The 19,125-nt window shown below is 40.4% G+C and overlaps 2 protein-coding genes across 14 annotated transcripts in view; one reads left to right on the top strand and one right to left on the bottom strand.

Annotated features, from left to right (window-relative positions):
• Zmynd12 (zinc finger MYND-type containing 12) overlaps positions 1 to 19,125 on the top strand; it is a 183,740-nt gene that overhangs the window by 27,461 nt on the left and 137,154 nt on the right. The gene's annotated exons all lie outside the window — the stretch shown is intronic.
• Ccdc30 (coiled-coil domain containing 30) overlaps positions 1 to 19,125 on the bottom strand; it is a 129,818-nt gene that overhangs the window by 15,741 nt on the left and 94,952 nt on the right. For all 7 annotated transcript variants that reach the window (XM_063236355.1, XM_063236354.1, XM_063236357.1 and 4 more), the window contains 3 exons: positions 8,862 to 8,974; positions 5,244 to 5,385; positions 1,320 to 1,456 (listed from right to left, as the gene is read on the bottom strand). In XM_063236355.1, the coding sequence (XP_063092425.1) occupies positions 1,320 to 1,456; positions 5,244 to 5,385; positions 8,862 to 8,974 (392 nt within the window). The remainder of the gene's footprint in view (positions 1 to 1,319; positions 1,457 to 5,243; positions 5,386 to 8,861; positions 8,975 to 19,125) is intronic.

Raw genomic sequence — 19,125 nt, forward strand, 5'->3', positions numbered from 1 at the left:
TTCAGAGGTCATGATACAGTTTGAGCAGGGTTTGTAGAAAAAGGGAAGGATGAACATAAAATGTAATCAGAAGCTCTCCAGGTGTGCTCAGAGCAGTGTGTATCCAAAGTAGCTGACTGTATGGTGCTATGGTCCAGGATCAGGGCACTGAGACCCACATGAGCTTGGCCACTAAAAGCCTGGGTTAGTTCTATAACATCTCATTCATAAAGCTAACAATATGGTGTCAAGATTAAAGAAGAAAAACGGGGCAGATATTGGAACATCAGCTAGTATACTTACTATATAAGTGCTTAAACAATGTTAATTATTATAGTTTTTTTTTCTGACAAAGGAATACACTTTATATTATAGTTATTTTTGATGACCTTATACATCAAGATGAACCCATTGTCTTTGTTCTGATTGTCGCTCTAACAGAAGTTTTATGTTTGTTTTTTTTTGTTCTGAGACAGAATCTTGCTATGGAGTTTAGGCTGTTGAACTTACTGTGTAGCCCAGGCTGGTCTTGAACTCATGGCAGTCTTCCTACCATAGGTGCCTGAGTGGTAAGATGACAGACATTTACCACCAGGCCCGACTAAGAGAACTTTTGACTGTGATTAAATTCTCCTGTGGAGATGATGCTGATGATGCTGATGCTCTAATTCCTAGCTGCTTCACATACTTCTCATTACAAAAATGTGAGTATCCTGTACTTTTCATGATTTTAACTCCTATGAACCTAAGTCTCTCTTGGGATACCTTAATTCCATAGAGGTTAAACGATAAAAAGTAGCATCAGCACACAGAGACATAGCTGGGACCTCAGTGAGACCACACTGCTATGAGAGAGCCTATCTGAACGATGGGCCTGCTTCCTTCACGAGAGTCTATTTCTATTTACTTTTTGTGACTTGAACTCAGGGCCTTCACATTGAGCAGATCCAAACTGTTTTATAAGCTTAAAAATATTTTTTTGAGGTAAGCTTCTGCTAAGTTTCTAAGTGACCCAGGTTGAGTTGGAACTTGGGATTTTCAGCCTTCCAGAGGGCTTGGCTTACAGGTTGCACCATCACACCCAGATAACAGTTTCTGTAATTTCAGTTTCTGCCACTTGCTTGGTCTTGTGAAAACAGCAGACAGCACAGCAAAAGTTAAAGACTAGGCCAGTGATGACAAACGTTTTAGAGCTTTCAGTGATACAAACGGCCTGCTGCAGCGTGTGTACCATAGCTTCACCATCACTGGGCCATGCCACAAACTCAGAGCAGCTGGAATCATCCAGGGAGGGACGCCTTTTGGGGAGTGCAGTGGCTCTCAGGAAGAGCTGCACCTACTTGCTCTGAATTGAAGAGATTATGCTTTTGTTGCTGCTGATCAATTCTTCTTGATTGAGGACTTGTTCTAGAAGCTTCCTTTTTTCTAGGAGTAGGGTATCATTCTGGGCCAAGATCTGTTCCTGGAATTTCTTCTCCTAGAAATAGATTATCATGGCAAAGGAAAGAATTAGAAACAGAAGCATTTCAGCCTATTTCAAAACTAACAAAATGTTCTTATTTACCTTTTGTTTTCTGTTCTCTAATCTATCTCCACGTGTTTGGTGACACTATCATTCATTCCTAACTAGATATTCTTGAATGCATTTTGGTAGGGTTTTTTGGTTTTGTTTTGTTTTGTTTTGTTTTGTTTTGTTTTTTGGTACCGGGGATTGTACTCCTGACTGCGCTTGCCAGTCAGGCAACTTATGCTGCTAAGCTAAATCCCCGGCCCCTAGAATGCATTTTGGTTACTTTATGTAATATATCTTATTTGGACTTTTAATCATTCTTTTGCCTAAATATTTAAAAATATCTGAATATTCAACCTCCAATAAGATCTCAATGCTCTTACCTATATTTTAATTCCAACAACAAACACACGTGAATTCTTGAAAGCTCTATATTGAAAATTTCACCAAGAAATACATTTCCATCAATTTCAGAGCCAAATTCTTTGCAGGGCAGAGGGCAGAAGATAGGGTTTTGCCCCCTTGCCAGGCTTGTCAGGAGCCCAGCTGGCGTGGGACACCACATCTGTGAGTCTGTTCCTGTAAGAGACTTCCTATAGTGACAGTGCTGAGATGGTTTCTAGAACACTGTTTCATTTTTTACTAAGGATTTTCCCCAAAGCAGTAGGTTGTGACGTTTCAACTAAAGTGATAAAAGAGTACATTTTGTGAAAAAATACTAACATTCCCATAGAGAAAGTGTTCACAGATATTGATAAATATCACTCTTGGTGACAGTTGAGAGCCCCACTGTGATAACTGCTGATTTCACCTCACTAAGGACCTGTCAGTGGGAAGCGCCTTCTTTACCTTTCCATCTTGGTTTCTATCCCCTGCCAGCAGTGGGGGTGAGTAGGGTGTATGTGGGAAATTATAACAATTTTGACAGATGCGTGAATAACAGCATTAAGAGCGGCCTCCCTTCCTTCCATTCTTCTTTCCTTCCTTCCTTCCTTGGTCCTGGCCTTACAAATGCTTTCCCACTGAGTTACTTTCCCAACCCTTTTTTGTTTTTTATTTTGAGACAAGATCTTGGTAACTTTCCCAGATTAGGCTCAAACTTGTAATCCTCCAGCCTCAGCCTCCTTAACAGCTAAGGTTACAGATATGTGTCCAAAAATCTAGGCAAAAAGAGCAATTTTTATTTTTATTTTAAATAAACTATTAATGTAGATCATTCAGAAAAGATTGTCCATTTACTACTAAAGATGAATCAAGGAGGAAGTAAGATTATGTTCAGAAACAAAACAGCCTATATTTTCAAGCCCCTCCAGGACCCTACAGTGTCTAGAGATAATTTCACCTGCTATTATTTGAAGATATTTAAGTACTAATATACTGCAAGAGTTGAGAACAGAAGCTGCCATTTCACAGACAATGTCCTATGCTCATATAACTTGATTAGAAAGGGTATTGGATGGGGAAGACACCTTGATCTTTGGAAACATCATATTTTGGACACATCTCCAAATTAGGACACTTCCTGTACAAATAAGATAAAATATTGGGAAAATCTGGTTTGCATGGTCACAATGGCTGGAGGACTCAACTGACTTGCTGTATGAAGAGAAAACTGTTGGAATAAAGTTAAAAGAAAAGGCATTAGTTTTTGGAGAATCAGAAAGTAAGAGTAGCTTTTCTATGTGCTACTGTGCATTAAAAGCTGTCACATCCATCTTCACTGAGCTAAGTAGTTCTATTTTAGTTCACACCTTGTCTTGTGAACTATGTATCCATCTGTTGACATTTTTTCTAAAAGCTTATACACAAAAGCAGAAAATGATACCTATGAAAAACTTACATGTGCCACCTTAAGAATTTTATGTTTTAATTCTCACGAAAGTTGTGTGTATGTAAGTAAACCAGGTACAGTGGCACATACTTGTAATCCCAGCATTCAGAAGCCTGAGGGAGGAGAGTGGTGACTCTGAGGTCAGCCCAGGCTGCATAATAAGTTCAAGGCCAGTCTGGACTAGTGAGAGGGACTAGAAAGTCAAAACCAAAACTGAAAGCAAAAAACCAACCCAAACCAAAAAGCCCCCCAAAGCCTTATGTGTAAGGTGGAGATATTTTTCTCTATTTTTCTGATGAAGAAAACGATACACAGAGACTTGTCCAAAGTCTATATGTCAGGGATAGAATTTGAATCCGAGTCCAAGCTAAAACTCTCAGAACCCTTCAATGGCAGTAAGCAAAAGATCTAGTTCCTTTGTTAGCTTCTGCATATTGGTGCCGCCCAGGATGTTTTCTGGAGACCTGTGAGTCCGTCAGTCATACAGTGGCTTCCTAGACCACCATAGCAAATTACCACAAATTGAGTGGTTTAAAACAGAAAAAAAGTAATTTTCTCATGTTTTTATCGGTACCGGAGATTGAACTCACGACCGCCTTCTTGCAAGGCAGGTGCTTATGCCGCTGAGCTAAATCCCTGGCCCATCCTAGAAGTTTTATAAAAATGTGTCATATTGAGCCAGGCGTGGTGGCTCATGCCTGTAATCCTAGCACTCGAGAGGCTGAGGTGGGAGGATCGTTGCAAGTTCGAGACCAGCCTGGGCTACAAAGTGAGCTCAAGTGCAGCCTGAACTGCATAGTGAGACCCTGTCTCAAAAAAAGACCAAAAAAAAAAAAAAGTGTCATATTGGATTTAGAATTCAGTTGACCCAGGATGACCCCATTTTAACTAATTATATCTGCAAAGAATCTATTTCCAAGAAAGGTCACACTTTGAGGTCCTGGGTAGATGTGGTTTTGGGGGATACTATTCACCTCACGCAGTCAGGAGGAGAGGAAGCGCACCTGCAGTCACAGGGTGCTGCCCCCACACACAGATGGTTACACAGGGAAGGCAGGCAGCACAAGGAAGAGCTAGCAGTGCAGATAGGCACTGGTGAGATTTCTGGTGGACCCATGAAGCAGGATGGCCATTCTCTCCTGCAATGAGCTGGAGATTCTGAGAAGGGAAACGGTGACTGGGTTCATCCATTGCTCTCCACTTCTGATTCTGTATATGATTGTATTCATCTGTCCCACTTCCTTCTTACCATGTACTAATAAGCCAATAAAAGAAGCCTAAAGAAATCAGAGCTACTTAGGAAAAAATGTTCAAAGGCACTATGCAAGAAACGATATGGAAAAAGAATTGGTAAAGCAATTGGTAATGGTTTTCCTGTTTCTACTGCCACTTAAGATTGACACTAAAGTTTGAGGCAATACGAAGACTATATAAAGCAGGAGTGACTTACTAAGGATGGTTTGAAAGCTTCTGTTGAGGAAGTTTCAAGAACAGATACTTGGCTGGGTGTGGTGGAGTACATCTGTAATTACAGCACTCTAGGTGGCTGAGGGAGGAGGACTGCAAAGTCTAGCCCATTTTATGACTTAGGGAGAGACCATCTCAAACAAAAACAAAAAAAGGGTTGGAGATGTAGCCCAGTGCTAAGGCTCTAATACCGGAAAAAAAAAAAAAAGTCACCTTGAAGGCAAGACAGAAACTAGCAGTGCAGAATATGTTTAGTGTCCAATTTGATTTAGCAATACTCGAGTCTTTTTTACGTTTGGCAGGGTTTAAAGATCTACTCACTTTGAAAGAGTGAGTTCCCCTACAAACAAAGTAGTGAGATCAAAGACTGTGAATAGACCACAAACAATTAAAAATGCATGGGCTTTCTGCAAATGGCTGACCACTGGCATCATCAGTACACATTTAAATTCTCACCGATTTAATTCTTTGTTGCAGTATTCCAGTTTCATCTTCAAGTTGTTTAATTCTCTTATTTCGTATTTCTACTTCATGAACTAAATGATCCTTGACCTTTTGAAGCTTAGCTTTGCGGTGGTGATATTTTTCATTGCAGTTTCTGTAAAAGTAAATTTGAGTATGGGTACATCTAAACACAATTAAAACTTACGTTGCATCTTCAGTGTATACCTTCTTGGGCTCTCTCTTCTTGCATATATTAAGGTCCCGGAAGCAGATGTGGATACTGCTCTTGCTTCACATCTCCTTGATCTTTGTGTAGGAGAATAAACCAAGGATAATATCCTGTATAACAAATGTAGCCACCCATGGCGTCTAGTCTCTGGCTTGTCTTGATTAGAGCTGATTGTAACGGTAGTTCTAGCTTTTGAGTTTAATTTAGGAAACTTCTTGACTTCTGATCCCTGGCATCTAAATTTTGAGTCTTGCTTCACTGACTAGGTTATTAATGTAAAATTTCCCAGTTCTTATCTATACTCTTGAACAGCAATATAACTGCTTTGATCTTGCCTAATTCCCAAATAATTGGGCCTGTTTTGGTTTGGACTATTTATCTTTTTTAAATTAGCTTGTGTTTGTTACTCATATTGATCACATTCATCATAGGTACACCAGTGTACCTTGATTTTTCTTTTTTGCTGTCCCCCTCTCCTCTCTTTAATTTCTCCCCCATTTGTTAGGATTTTTAAAATGCCAATTCTATATAGGTCTTTGCTTTTCATTCTCAGTCTGATTCTGACATAAATCTAAGTGATCGCCCATACGCACATGGAAAAATGTTCAACATCATTAGCCATTAAGCAAAAACAAATCCAAATCAATGCAAAACAATGCAATAGGACTATACACTCACTATGTTGATTCAGAATAAAACAATGATAATAACAAGTACTGACAAAGACATGGGCAAACTTAACACTCATCCATTGTAGACTGGAATGTAAAATGGGGTAACCATTTTGGAAAACAGCGTAAATCTTCCCTAAAATGGTTACTCATAGGATTTCAGGATGATCCAATAATTCTGCTCCTCAGCATATACTCAAGAAAAGTGAAAATGTTTTTATATGAAAACCTATGCACAAATGTTCACAGCAGCATTGTTCATAATAGCCAAAAGGCTAAAGCAACACAAATTTCCATCAAATGATAAGTGGATCAACGTGCAATGGGCTATCACCCAGTCATAAAAATGAATGAAGTACCGAAATGAGCTTCAACATGGATGAAGCTTGAAAGCATTATGCTAAGTGAGAGAAGCCAGACACAAAAGGCCATGTAATATGATTTGATTAATATAAGATGTACATGAAAGGCAAATCTTAGAGCAGAAGAAAGATTAGTGATTGCCTAGGGCTGGAGGGAAGAGAGAAATGAGGTACAAGATATAGGGTTTATCTTTGAGGTGACTGGGCTGGGGATTTAGCTCAGCAGCATAAGCGCATGCCTGGCAAGCATGAGGTCCTGAGTTTGAGTCCCAGTACAAAAAAAAAAAAAAAAAAAAAGGTGACAGAAATTTTTTTAAGGTAGTGAGATGTTCTAAAGCTGGTTGTGGTGATGGAGGACAAAGTAAAATTTACAGAATTGTACATTTTAAAGGGATGAATTTTGTGGCATATACTTTATATCTTAAAAAACAGCCACCCCCCCAAAAAATCTTCATTTAGCATTTCAAACTTTAACAGCTAAACAGAGTGAACACAAACATAGATTAAAGCATACAACCACTATGCCATCCTCTGATAATTGCAGTACTTCCCTTATAACACTGTTTAATCAGCAGAGCTTCAAATTAAGCATTAGGAAGTTTCACTTAGTATCTGTTAAATAAAAATTACAGGAGCTCATGTTTTGGAGCTATGTTCTCAAACGAGGCCCAGAAAACAAAGGAAAAAATCTGGATGAACTCACTAGTATGCACAAGGCCCTGGGGTTCAATCCCCAGCATTAAGAGAAAAAATAATGGAGTCACTCACACGGAAGTTCTAGCTGAGACATTTGGGCTCCTGGGTTCTAAGGTGCTTAGTGCACACATGGTTTCTGATCTGAGAGAGGAAGGCATCCAGAGGGAGGGACACTGCTGCTCTTGCCTGATTCCTCTGGACCCCTTGCTGTGAGACACCATGGCTTTCATGCAGACCTTTCCTATTATGCTGTTCCTTTATTAGACCCTTTTCCTGAAATAAGCTTTATATGTGTAAGCACTGTTAATTTGGGTTCTGTTGGTCTTTAGCAATTAAGTCTTTAACTGCCAACATTAGGGCATATCAATTTTATGAAGTATTATATTTTATGAAAATAAAATGGCGTATGCCTTAAATCCAAAACTCTGGGAGGCTGAGGCAAGAGAGCCACAAGTCTGAGCCCAGCCTGTCTCAAAATTTTAAAAAAAGGCTGGGGATATAGCTTAATGGGGATTGAGTTCAATCCCCAGTACTGAATTAAAAAAAAAAAAAGGAAAATAAAACCCTCAGGCACTGAGGTTTTATAACTCACCCAAGATTATACAGTTAGTTTCTAATAGAACCAGGATTTGTAACCAGGTAGAGTGGTTCCAAAGCCATTTCTCTGGACTAGTGAGTTTCACATACTTCAGAGGAGGAGACAGAAAGGAATCTGGTAGTGATGAGCAGGAAATGGACATGGTAGGAAGTGTGTGTGGATGTGCATGTGTGTGCTGGGCCAAAGCCTTGTCCACGCTAGGCGAGCTGTCTAGTACTAAGTTACATCCCCAGCATCCCCTCTCCCCATTTTTTAAAGAGATAGGGTTTTCATTATATTGCCTAGGCTGGCCTTAAAGTCCTAAGTTCAAGAAATCCTCCTGCTTGCCTCAGCTTCCCAAGTACTGTAGCTGGGATTACTGGTGTATGCCTTTGGGCTGGTTAAGGACATGAATTTTACTTGATTATCTACTGTCCACCAGGGACTGTAACGGAGTCCACATGCCCTTGAACAGCTTAAAGCCTGGTAAAGAAGACAACTAGCAAACCACAGTCTTTGTTTTGTTCTGTTTTTGAGACAAGGTCTCACTATGCAGGTCAGCCTGGCCTTGAACTCACTTTGTAGCCCAGACTAGTCTTGAACTCCTGGTGATTCTCCTGCCTCAGATTCCCATGTGCTGGGATTACAGCCATGTGGTCACCCTGTTCTTTGAACATGAGGAAAAGCTCTGATATAAGTCCAGAGAGGCATGGACAAAAGGGTACAGGGATGCAAAGAATGAGCATCTCTCCAGCACGGACTGGTGTGTTAAGAAAGGTGGTGACACGGAGTCTAAACATTCTGAGTTGAAATGAAGAGTTCAGATAGGAAAAAGTGGTTTGAACTGAGCAGTGTGTGAGGGGGAAAAAGAGGGGAGGCAACGGAACTCAATGAGTGGTAATTCCCTTCCCTTTTCCTCTCCTGGGAAGGCCGTGGGCCCCATATCTCCAGGAGAAGCTCTGTGCACAAAGCTCTGGAAACAGGAAGACCTCACTGGCACAGAGAGGCTGGCTGTAAGGAGCCTCCCGCTGTCGCTCAGGCCGGTGCAGCCAGGGACCGCCCCCCTCAGTGTCTGCTGCCCATCTGCACATTTACCTCATGTGCTTGTCAAGCTGCTCTAGGTATCGCCCATGTTCTTCCCACAGAGCTTCCTTTTCTTGCAGCAACTCAGACAGCTTCTCTGACAGTGCCTGCTTGCTCTTCATATGCTGGGGGAAATTTTAAAGGAAAAAAAGAGAATAGCCTCTTTGTTAAAGATACGCTGTTGAAGAAACATAAATTGGCAAAGGCTTTCTGCTGAAAAATGTTTACAGCTCCTCCAGCTTCTGAGATCAGAGTAGCTTCATGTAATTTCTGCACTTTCAGAGTTCCTAAAAGCCAACGGCTGCTTTCTTTGACTTTTATTCCCCCTCACTTGCCAATAATTTTGTAAACATTAATCCTCCATGTTAAAAATTTTCTAGTTCCTGCCTTGCAACTCCCTTCCCAAGGTAGGTTATAAAAACTCAGATCTTACCCTACCTTTAGCTGGTCATAAAGAAATTCTTTGACCTACCTTGTCTATTAAGGTTCAAAAGACTCTCCTCGTATCAGAAGGTTCAGCTCTATGCCATGGAGGAAAGAATACAGCACACAAAAGCCAAGAAGGTCCTGGCGCAGAAGCTCATACCCTCAGGACCTGTCCAGACGTTGCCCCAGACATCTCTTTACCCAGATACTTGTGGACACTCTTTGAATACCCTTTTGTAATAAACAGTAAACATAAGAGCAGTGCTTCCCTGAGTTCTGGTAGCTACTGCAGCAATGAGTGGAAACTGTGAAAAGGATATGGGAACCCAGTTTATGACTGATTTGTTAGAAATTCCACGGACCTGGTCCTGCTCCCAGGTCTCTGTTTGTGGTGACCAGTGCTATCTCCGTAGACTGTCAGGGCAGAATTAAATTAGAAGACATCTAGCTGGTGTTCACTGCTGCAGCATGCTTGCCTGCCTGCCAGTGAAGAGAAACAACACTTGTGTGCATGTGTGTGTGTGTGATACTGAGTATTGAATCCAGAGCCTTCACACGAGCTACATCTCTAGTCCTTCTTTCATTTCTTATTTTATGACAGAGTCTCACTAAATTGTCCGGGTCTGCTTGAACTTTGGATCTTCCTGCCTCATCCTCCCAGCTTTCTGGGATCACAGGCATGCACCTCTGCACCTAGTTTCCCACACCTATTGAGATCACGGAAGTCCGGTATAGAAGGAGATTAGAAGGAAAAAAAGACAGCTTGTTTTCCCATAACACAAGTATATGAAATAAAAGCTATTCTTTTGATCTAACCTTGATTGATAAAACATTTTGTTCTAGAAGCAGTTACAGAGTTTATGGAGACTCAAAGTTGAAAATCTGACCTTGTTATTTTCTCTTCTCTGTCTCTGTTTCTCTCTCTCTTTCATTCTTTGACCTTTGCACTGAGCTATATCTCCAGCCATTTTTTATTTTGTGAAGTCTTGCTAAATTGTCTGGATGGGATTCAAAAATTACAATTTTCCTGCTTCAGCCTACCAAGTGTTAGGATTACAGGTGTATACCCTTGACATAGTTAGATTTGATGGTTCAAATTGAATATCCCATATCTAAAGTGCTAGAGTCTAGAATTATTTTGCTCAACCTGCAATATGATCTTGTCTTACTACTAGAAACCCAGGGCAAAAGAGCTTACTAAATTATCAATCTGCAAGAATGTTATAATAGGATTGAGAACTATAAGCATTTTGGGGGTGAGTTACCCATCTCTGACCATATTAATGAGCTTACAAGGATTTTAACTTGGGGATTTAATTACTGGAACAAAGGCACAGTCAAAGCAGAGAGCTTCTGTGAGTGTCTTAAAGTAATCTCTCTTGTAGCCAGAAGACCAGTGTGACTACAAATTTCATTTAATAGGTTAAATTTCATTTAATAGGTTTCAGTGTGACTCCCAAATTTCATTTAATAGGTTGCAGACTTACAGCGCAAATTGATTTCTTGGCCAGAACTCTTATGTGAAAAACAAGATTTGGGGAATGTATGGAAACCTGAGAATTGGGAATGAAAACATCTAAAAGAACCTGACAAATCACTGAGCTTCTCTTGCCAGTACAAGCAGTCCTTCTTCTTCTAAGGATATTAACTATCTGGTTCTGAGGACTCAGAATTACTTTCATGCGAGGCAGCTACCCTGAGCAAAGATGCCTATTGTTTAAGATCCACCTCTGTATCACTACCACTTCTGATGGCTCCAGGCCTGCATAACTAGAGCTGAGTCCCAGCACACCTTGTAGGGGTGCTGAATACAGGGACAGACCTAGAGACTGCCATATTGAAAGGTGGGTAAGATTCTGACAATCTAAGTTTGTCGGAAATTATACTAATGAGGAAGGACCATATCATTGAAAAGCTAAATTTATTAACATGAATATATTTATCGAGAGTCAGGGTTTAATGTAACTTGAAATATCTAAAGATGACTTTAATAGTTTATTGATTGAAACTTGGTCCCAACAGCAACATATATGAAATGACAGGAAAATGCCATACCTTGCCAGGCATGGTGGCACACACCTGTAATTTTAGCACTTCTAAGGTTGAGGCAAGTGGATCATGAGTTTGAGGCCAGCCTTGAGTACACAGCAAGTTCAAAGCCAACATGGACTACACGTAGTAAGAACCTCTCTCAAAACAAAACAAATCATGAAAGATGCCCTAGTTTTTGTTGACATTTTGGTAGAATTGGGAATTGAAACTTGGGCCTTCACACAGGGCTACATCCCAAACCCTTTGTTAGTTTTTATTTTGAGATAGGGTCTCTGTCAGTCACTAAATTGTACATGCTAGGCTCGAGCTTGTGATCCCACTGCCCAACCTCCCAGAGAGCTAGAATTATAGCTTGATGCCTGAAGGTACCATACTTCTGGCTAAGTATATGCTTAGTGGTTGAGCATATTAATCATGACCAGGCCCTGGGTGTAATCTCCAACAGCCCCCCAGAAAAGATGCTTAAGGCAGAGGAGAGAAACTAAAGGCTTCAGAACACAGATAACTTGAGAGTAGACTTACCATCCATCTCAAAACCATGGGAGTGGGCCTGGGTTTAGCTCAGCAGCATAAGCACCTGCCTGGCAAGCACAAGGTCATGAGTTCGATCCTCAGTACCAAAACAAACAAACAAACGACCATGGGGGTCCAGAATATACTCTTTTCACCGAGGTTTCCCTAAGTATTGGCAAGGGAGCACCAGATTCCTTAAAATGCTCTAGAATGCCAACCTGCTGAGGATGGTAGGAGGCACCACAGCTCAAGTGGCTCTCTGATTTTAATTGGGCTGATTGTACTATAGGGTCAGAGGTCAAATGGATGCTTAAATCTCAGATACAAGGTGGGCATTTTACTGTTCACAGGCAGCAGAGCCAGGGATATATATAATCAAATGATTTCACTCATAGCAACCTAGTAGTGGTTAAAAAGTGATTAAAATAGTTGAGATTTAAATCTTACATGAATTGTATTTTTTTAGTGTATGTGCTGCCGAAGCAAGCACCATGAATTGTATTTTTGAGCCTTTTTTTTTTTTTTTTTTTTTTTTTTGGTCTTTTTGAGACCAGGGTCTCACTATGCAGTACAAGCTGGCCTTGGCTTCACTTTGTAGCTCACGGTGGCCTTGAACTTGCAGTGATCTGCCTGCTTCAGCCTCCAGAGTGCTGGGATTACAGGAATGCACCACCACGCCTGGCACGAATTGTTTTTAAACAAATAAATCCCCTTGGTTCTGGGGAACAGAACCATTTAAATGACACAGATGGAGAGTGAAGACCTGTTCATGCTTACTCCCTAGATTTGAACCAGTTCGTAGACTGGAGCCTTTGATTGATAGGAGTTGTTAAGTTTTCCTCAGGAAACAACTCTGTGATACTGCTACAAGTATTTGATTTTCTCTTAAATTTTCTATAAAGAGACTCATGGCCTTTTATAGGATATAGACTTTTGAGGGTTAGGTGTGCAGTGGCTCTGACTCAAGGCTAACATCTGTGGGCCTCAAACAACATTAAGTTTCATAATTCAGAGTGGGAGCTTAGGAAAATGAAGTTTAAAGTCACAGCGTGCTTCAGGAGCTTAGTGTATATATATATTTTTGTTTGTTTGTTTGTTTGTTTGTTTTTTCGTTTTTATCGGTACCAGGGATTGAACTCACGACTGCCTGCTTGCAAGGCAAGTGCTTATGCCACTGAGCTAAGTCCCCAGCTAAATCCCCAGCCCCGCTTAGTGTATATTTTAAAATGAGTTTGCGAATCTCTGAGGATTCATTCATATCCAGTTCTTGAATACATAGTCAGAAGAGATGCTCTGGAATGGTAAGTTATTCACAATTGCTTTCTGACTTGAAGACTGGACAGTATTCATGGTAGAAGGTGCCAATGCTTGGAGTTCACCTTAGACTCTGAATTAATATACACTGCATTTGCTACTTCATACAAGTTTTTTCTCTGTTTCTTTTCTTTATTTTATTTTACTTTTTCTTGAGACAAGAGTTCCACTGTGAAGTTCAGGCTGCTCTTGAACTCTCTTTGTAGCCCAGGTCGGCCTCAAACTCACGAAAATCCTCCAGCCTCGGCTTCCTGAATGCTGGGAATACAAGCCATGAATGTTTTTAGTGGTGCCCAAAGCAAAGTATCTTCGTTGGTGTATCAGCCAGTTTACTAGAGAAGCAGATATAATACAAGATAGATAAATATATAAGAATTTACAGATAGGCTTATGATGGTCATCTAGAGTCATGTGTGGAAGAGTACAAAAGGTCAGTCAGTGCACTGGGGATCTCAACGATCCAGTCAAAGGCCTGGAGCTCTGTGTAGTGTTCAAGCGAGTCTGTGCAAGGAGGCCAAATGGTCTGCACTGGAAGGCTAAAGGCTTGAAGCTGGCAGCGGAAGCGTTTGCACTGAAAGCCAGGAATCAACATCCAAGGTGAAAGCAAAGACTAGGGTTTCTCCAAAGGAAACCGAAGCAAGCCCTCCTACTTCCTTTCCCTTTTTCTTTTTCCCTTTTATGGCATTCTGGTGGTAATCCTCCCTATGGTGGGTCTTCCATACCCAGAACAATGCTGAGTCAATTTAATTGGATGTTATTTACTCAAATTGATACAATCAATAAACCATCATAATTGGCTCTGTGTCTTAGTAGTTATGAATAAAGCTGGTGTGAACATTGGTGGGTAGGGTTTTGGGTAGACATGTTTTCAATTTCTTTCTTAACAGCAAGGAGCACAATTACTGGATCATATGGTAAGAATATGTTTAGTTGTAAGAAACCACCAATCTGTCTTCTAAAATGTCATATTTTGCGTTACCATCAGTGATGAGAGTTCCTGTTGTGCCACATTTTTATCAGCATTTGGTGACATTAGTGTTCTGGATTTGGCCACTAAAATAGGTGTGCAGTGGTATCACATTATTATTTTTTTTTCTTTTTTTTATTTAAAAGGAAAAAGAGAAAAAAAGCAGAACAAAACAAAACAGTGTAAGGGTACAAGTAATTCAGAACTACAAAACAAAACAAAACAAAACAAAAAACAGTAAGCTATCACCAGTTAATAGATTACACGCTATCATCTTAGAAAAGGTGTTTCAGGTCACAGGATCAAAGCATACAAACTGAACATTCAAACAGTGAGGCTGCAAATAGTTGTGTTCAGTAATCCAATCAAAAATATTAATATGGTCTTCTATTTAACACACCTAAACACCCTTGTTGTTGTATCCTTTAGGGCACTTTTTTTCCCCTCTCTTTATTACAGTAAAATTTACACATTTTGGGTTTTATTGCTCCCTTAGATCTTACTACTTTTTTTTGTAAGAGAATAAAATCAAGCATGATAAAACAAAGCTGTCAGTCAAAACCAAGGATAGACATAGCACACGATGTAAACACAGAGTACACGGTTATCAACAATGGTTACCATAATGCCTCTTGCTTCCTTAAGAATTGTCTATCTCATTAGGTATTATAAAGTTGAACAAAACAATAGAGAACAAGACCAATAAAACCTAAACATTGTAAATCTTACAGAAACTCAAAAGAGGATAATAGTCAAACCAGAATGGGCATCATAGTGAATCTTATTGCCTTCAAAGTAGTTGCCTATACTTTGATGCTTGATACTTTCACACAGAGCAGAATAGAGTCTAATCAGTCAAAACAAGATAACGGGGGTATTACAGGACTTCAAGTTAATAGGAAATCAAAAAAGTTACTATAATATATCCTGCTAGTTTTTTTGATTTTTTTCCCCTTAGTTAAAAAAAAGAAATTTAAAAAATTAAATAATTTTTAATGAATAAGGGACACATTATTATTTTAATCTTTAATCCCTGCGAACATATGTGGATGTGCCCCTTAGCCCTAGGTTATTGAGAATTTTTATCCTGAAAGGATGTTGCAGCCTGTAAAATTCTTTTATGTAGCTGCTATGGCTTGAATGATGGTTTCCTCAAAAATTCATGTTGCTATCCCAGTGTAACAGTATTAAGAGCTGTAGCCTTGGAGAAGTGATTGAGTCTGGAGGGCTCTGTTCTCATGAATGAGATCAGCACATTATAAAAGGCCTTGAAGTTGAGGGGAAAGCCTATTTGCCTTTCCAGTCCATGTGCTGCATGAGGACACAGTTCCTTCCCTATGGAGGATGCAGTAAAAGGCACCATTCTAGAAGCAGAGAGCAACGCTCACCAGACACCTGCCCTGCTAGTGCACTGGTTGTGGACCCTGGAACCCTAGAACTGTATCAAGTAAATATGTGTTCTTTATAAGTTATCAAGTCTCAGGTTTTTTTAAAAAAACACAAACAAAGATAGCATCTATTGATAGAATCATGTGCTTTTTCCTGTTTGGCCTATGGGCTTGATAGATTATGTAATTGATTTCCAATTGTTGAGCCAGCTTTGCACATCTGGGATAAATTCTACTTGATCATGGTGAATATTTTTTATATAAATTTTGGATTCAATTTGCTAATATTTTGTTAAGTATTTTTTTTGATTTGTTTTTGGACACAGTATCTTGCTATACATTCTGATCTGCCCCAAGAACCCTAGGTAGCCCAGGGTGGTCTTAAACTTGTGATCCTCCTACGTCAGCCTCCCCAGGGCTGGGATTACAGGCATGTGCTACTATGCTCAGTTTATTGAGGATTTTTATATCTGTAGCCATAAGAGATTCTTGCATTCTTGTAAAGTCTGATTTTGGTATTAAGGTAATTCTGGCTTCATAGAATAAGGAAGTGTAGCCTCTGCTTCTTTGGTTATATGACAAAATCTAAAACAAGCCACAAAATTATATGCAGTATACAAATCTTTAATATGTCAATATTGCCCTCAGGGGCTAAAATTAAAAATGAATTAAGGAGAAAATAGAGAAGTGAAAGAAGAGAAAGAGATTAGAAATAAGGTTGAAAGATAAAGAGACAGAAAGAGACAGAAACACACACACACAGAGAGAGAGAGAGAGAGAGAGAGAGAGAAAGACAGAGGTTCGTTTGCACAGTTGTCTCTGCTTTCCCTGGTAGACAACTGTGGAGACAGAGTCCCCATCCATGCCAATCTATTCCAGCAAGCCAGCAGTAGCTTTTTGGTGGGGATAGTGGATAATCTTAGTGAGCTGCACTTTCTGGCCAAGACCAGACTCATTGGATTCACTGCCATCTGAGCAACTTATGCAGGACTTGGTCCAGCTGAGAGCTGCTAGATGGGGCCAGCAGCAGTTCTGAGTTCTGAGCTCAGCTGGCTGTCTCTAGGATGGCTCCCAGCCAATCACTCTCTCCCACAGGAGAACTGATCCCTTCACATTCACCACCAGTGCAGTCCTCTAAGCCTGCTGTTCCCCTCCACTGCCACATCTCTCTGTGGAGGTCTCTGGGGTTGCCAGCCACCACTGTGTGTCCACAGGTTCAAACCGCTCCTCTTATGCAATGAGTTCCATATCAGGGAGAAGGTGCCTCTGGCTATCTCCTCCTCCTTCATTGAAGTTTGTCTCTTCACTATCTCCTTGGGCTTCAATTCATGCTTCAGATTTCCTGGGTCCAGGGGCCCACTTCCCTCCTATTCTTCCTCACATTGCTATATTCCAATGTCTGGACGGTGACTCTCAAAGAGGATGCTTCTCCAATGCTTACTGTGCCACCATCTTGGTGGCACACCTTTCCAGTCTCTGCTTTTATCTTATAAAATAGAATAAGAATTAGCATAATTTATTTAAGCGTTTGGAAGAGCAAGGCACGGTGGTGCATGCCTGTAATCCTGGCACACTGGCAGGCTGAGGCCAAATGATTACAAGTTTATGCCAAGTCTGAGAAATTTAGCAACTTAGCCTTCATCTCAAAAAATAAGAAAAGAATTGGGGAAGTAACTCAGTGTAAAGGGCTCTGGGCTCAATTACTAGTACTCCAAAAAGGAAGAAAAAAAAAAAAAAAAAAGGAAACGACAAGAGAAAGAAAGAGATAAAAGAGAGAGAAAAAAGCAAGCAAGTTTGTTTAGTAGAATTTACCAATAAAACTACCTGGTCCTGATGGTTTTTGTTTTAAGGTTATTAAGAATTCAATTTCTTTACTAGTTGTAGTTCTATTAGATGGTCTTTTTCTTTCTATATGCTTGTCCATTTTTTTATATGTGAATTTGAGTTTTTCCATTCCATGTGCCACATGAGGACCAAGCAGTTGGTTCATTCCATCCAGATTATCATATTTGTGAGCACATAACTGTTTACAGTATTTCAAGTTTATGGAATCCACAGTGATGTTCCCTCTTTAGTAAGATGCTGGTAAGATGTGTGGGGAGGGGATGGCTATCATTCTGTAGTCCTATAGTGATGTTATAGTGTTTTATTAAGCTTGTACTTTTGGACTGTGAGTTTCACCCCTAACCCTTCACTACTCTTCTATGGGGTACAGCGTTAGCTGGAGTTACGTGTCTCCCTTCTCCTAGGTCTGTGAGGCTCCAACAAATCCCCATCAGGTTAGGCCCTGGTTAAATTGTTTCCCATGAAGGCAGGCCTTGATCAGAAGTTCAAAATGAGCTGGATGTGGTGGTGCATGTCTAAAATTCAGCACTCTGGGAAGCTGAGGGCAAAAGGAACACAGAGTTGAGCCCAGCATGGGTAACTTAGCAATTTATCAAGCAATTTATCTTAAAATTAAAAAAAAAGAACTGGAGATATAGCTCAGTGTGAAGGTCTTCAGTTTTGTGTACAGATATTCACTGGTAGGGACATGGTAAGCTCCAGGAGGCAAAACTCACAAACCTGTCAGGGCCCCATAATGACTGGGTCTCCTAGAAGTTTTATCTCTCAGGCTTATCAACACTACGTCTTCAATAATTCATCAATTAACACTTCAGGTTGCCCTCCTCAGGGACCATTTCTCATGGAGCTTTCCCTCCAATAAACTGTGATTCTCTGGATTTATCTGCAGTGTCTCCAATTGCAGGGTCAGCAGTTGCCCTGTGATCTCATTTGTCTCATGGGTGTCAATGTTTTCATTTTGTTCAGCTTTCAACTTATGGTTAGGATAGAGTGGTGATGACGTCAAGCTGCTTTCAGGCAGAACACTAAACCAGAAGCTTTCCTAAAGCCCCAGAATGACAGGGCTCTGAGAGCTTCCAGTTGGCTGAAACATGGGAGGTTCAGGGAGCGTATGTGACCAGAGAGAGCATGGGAGCTCCACAGCTCTCCCCATTTACCCTGCCCTAGGCATCTTTCCCACTGGCTGTTCCTGAGTTGTCTCCTCTTACAATAAGCAAATGACTTATTGACTTGTTTTCCTGAGTTTTGTGAGCCATTCTAGCAAATGACCGAATCTGATAGTGGGTTGAAGAATCCCCAGATTTATAGCTAATGGTCAGAAACACAGGCAAAAAACTGGACTTTCAAGTGGCAGCTCAAGTGGCATGGAGCCCTTAACTAATGGAATCAAGTGCTAATTCCATGAATATGTATAAATTGGATTACACTTTATACACTTGTGGGGGAACAAAGAATTGAAGAGCTGCTTGAGATGTGTGTGTGTGTGTGTGTGTGTGTGTGTGTGTATGTGTGTGTGCGCACGCGCTCACGGACGCGCATGTGTGTAAACCTTACATCTGGTGTCAGAAGTGTTGTGAATGGTGTTAAAGTCATGAGATAGGGCACAAATCCTGAATAGTTAATCTAAAGTAAACTAAAAGTCAGGGCTTAAGTAAGTTACCATACCACAGGGCCTAAATAATTAACTTAAGCAAATTATCAGGGCCTAATGAAAGGAACGAAAAAGAGGTCTCTAAGCAAATGGGAAGGCCCTGGAGAAAGTAAAACGCAT

The sequence above is a fragment of the Cavia porcellus genome, unplaced genomic scaffold, assembly GCF_034190915.1.
Source record: "Cavia porcellus strain 051 isolate PalLab524CR breed Dunkin Hartley unplaced genomic scaffold, mCavPor4.1 scaffold_25, whole genome shotgun sequence".
In the NCBI taxonomy this organism is placed as follows: Eukaryota; Metazoa; Chordata; class Mammalia; order Rodentia; family Caviidae; genus Cavia; species Cavia porcellus.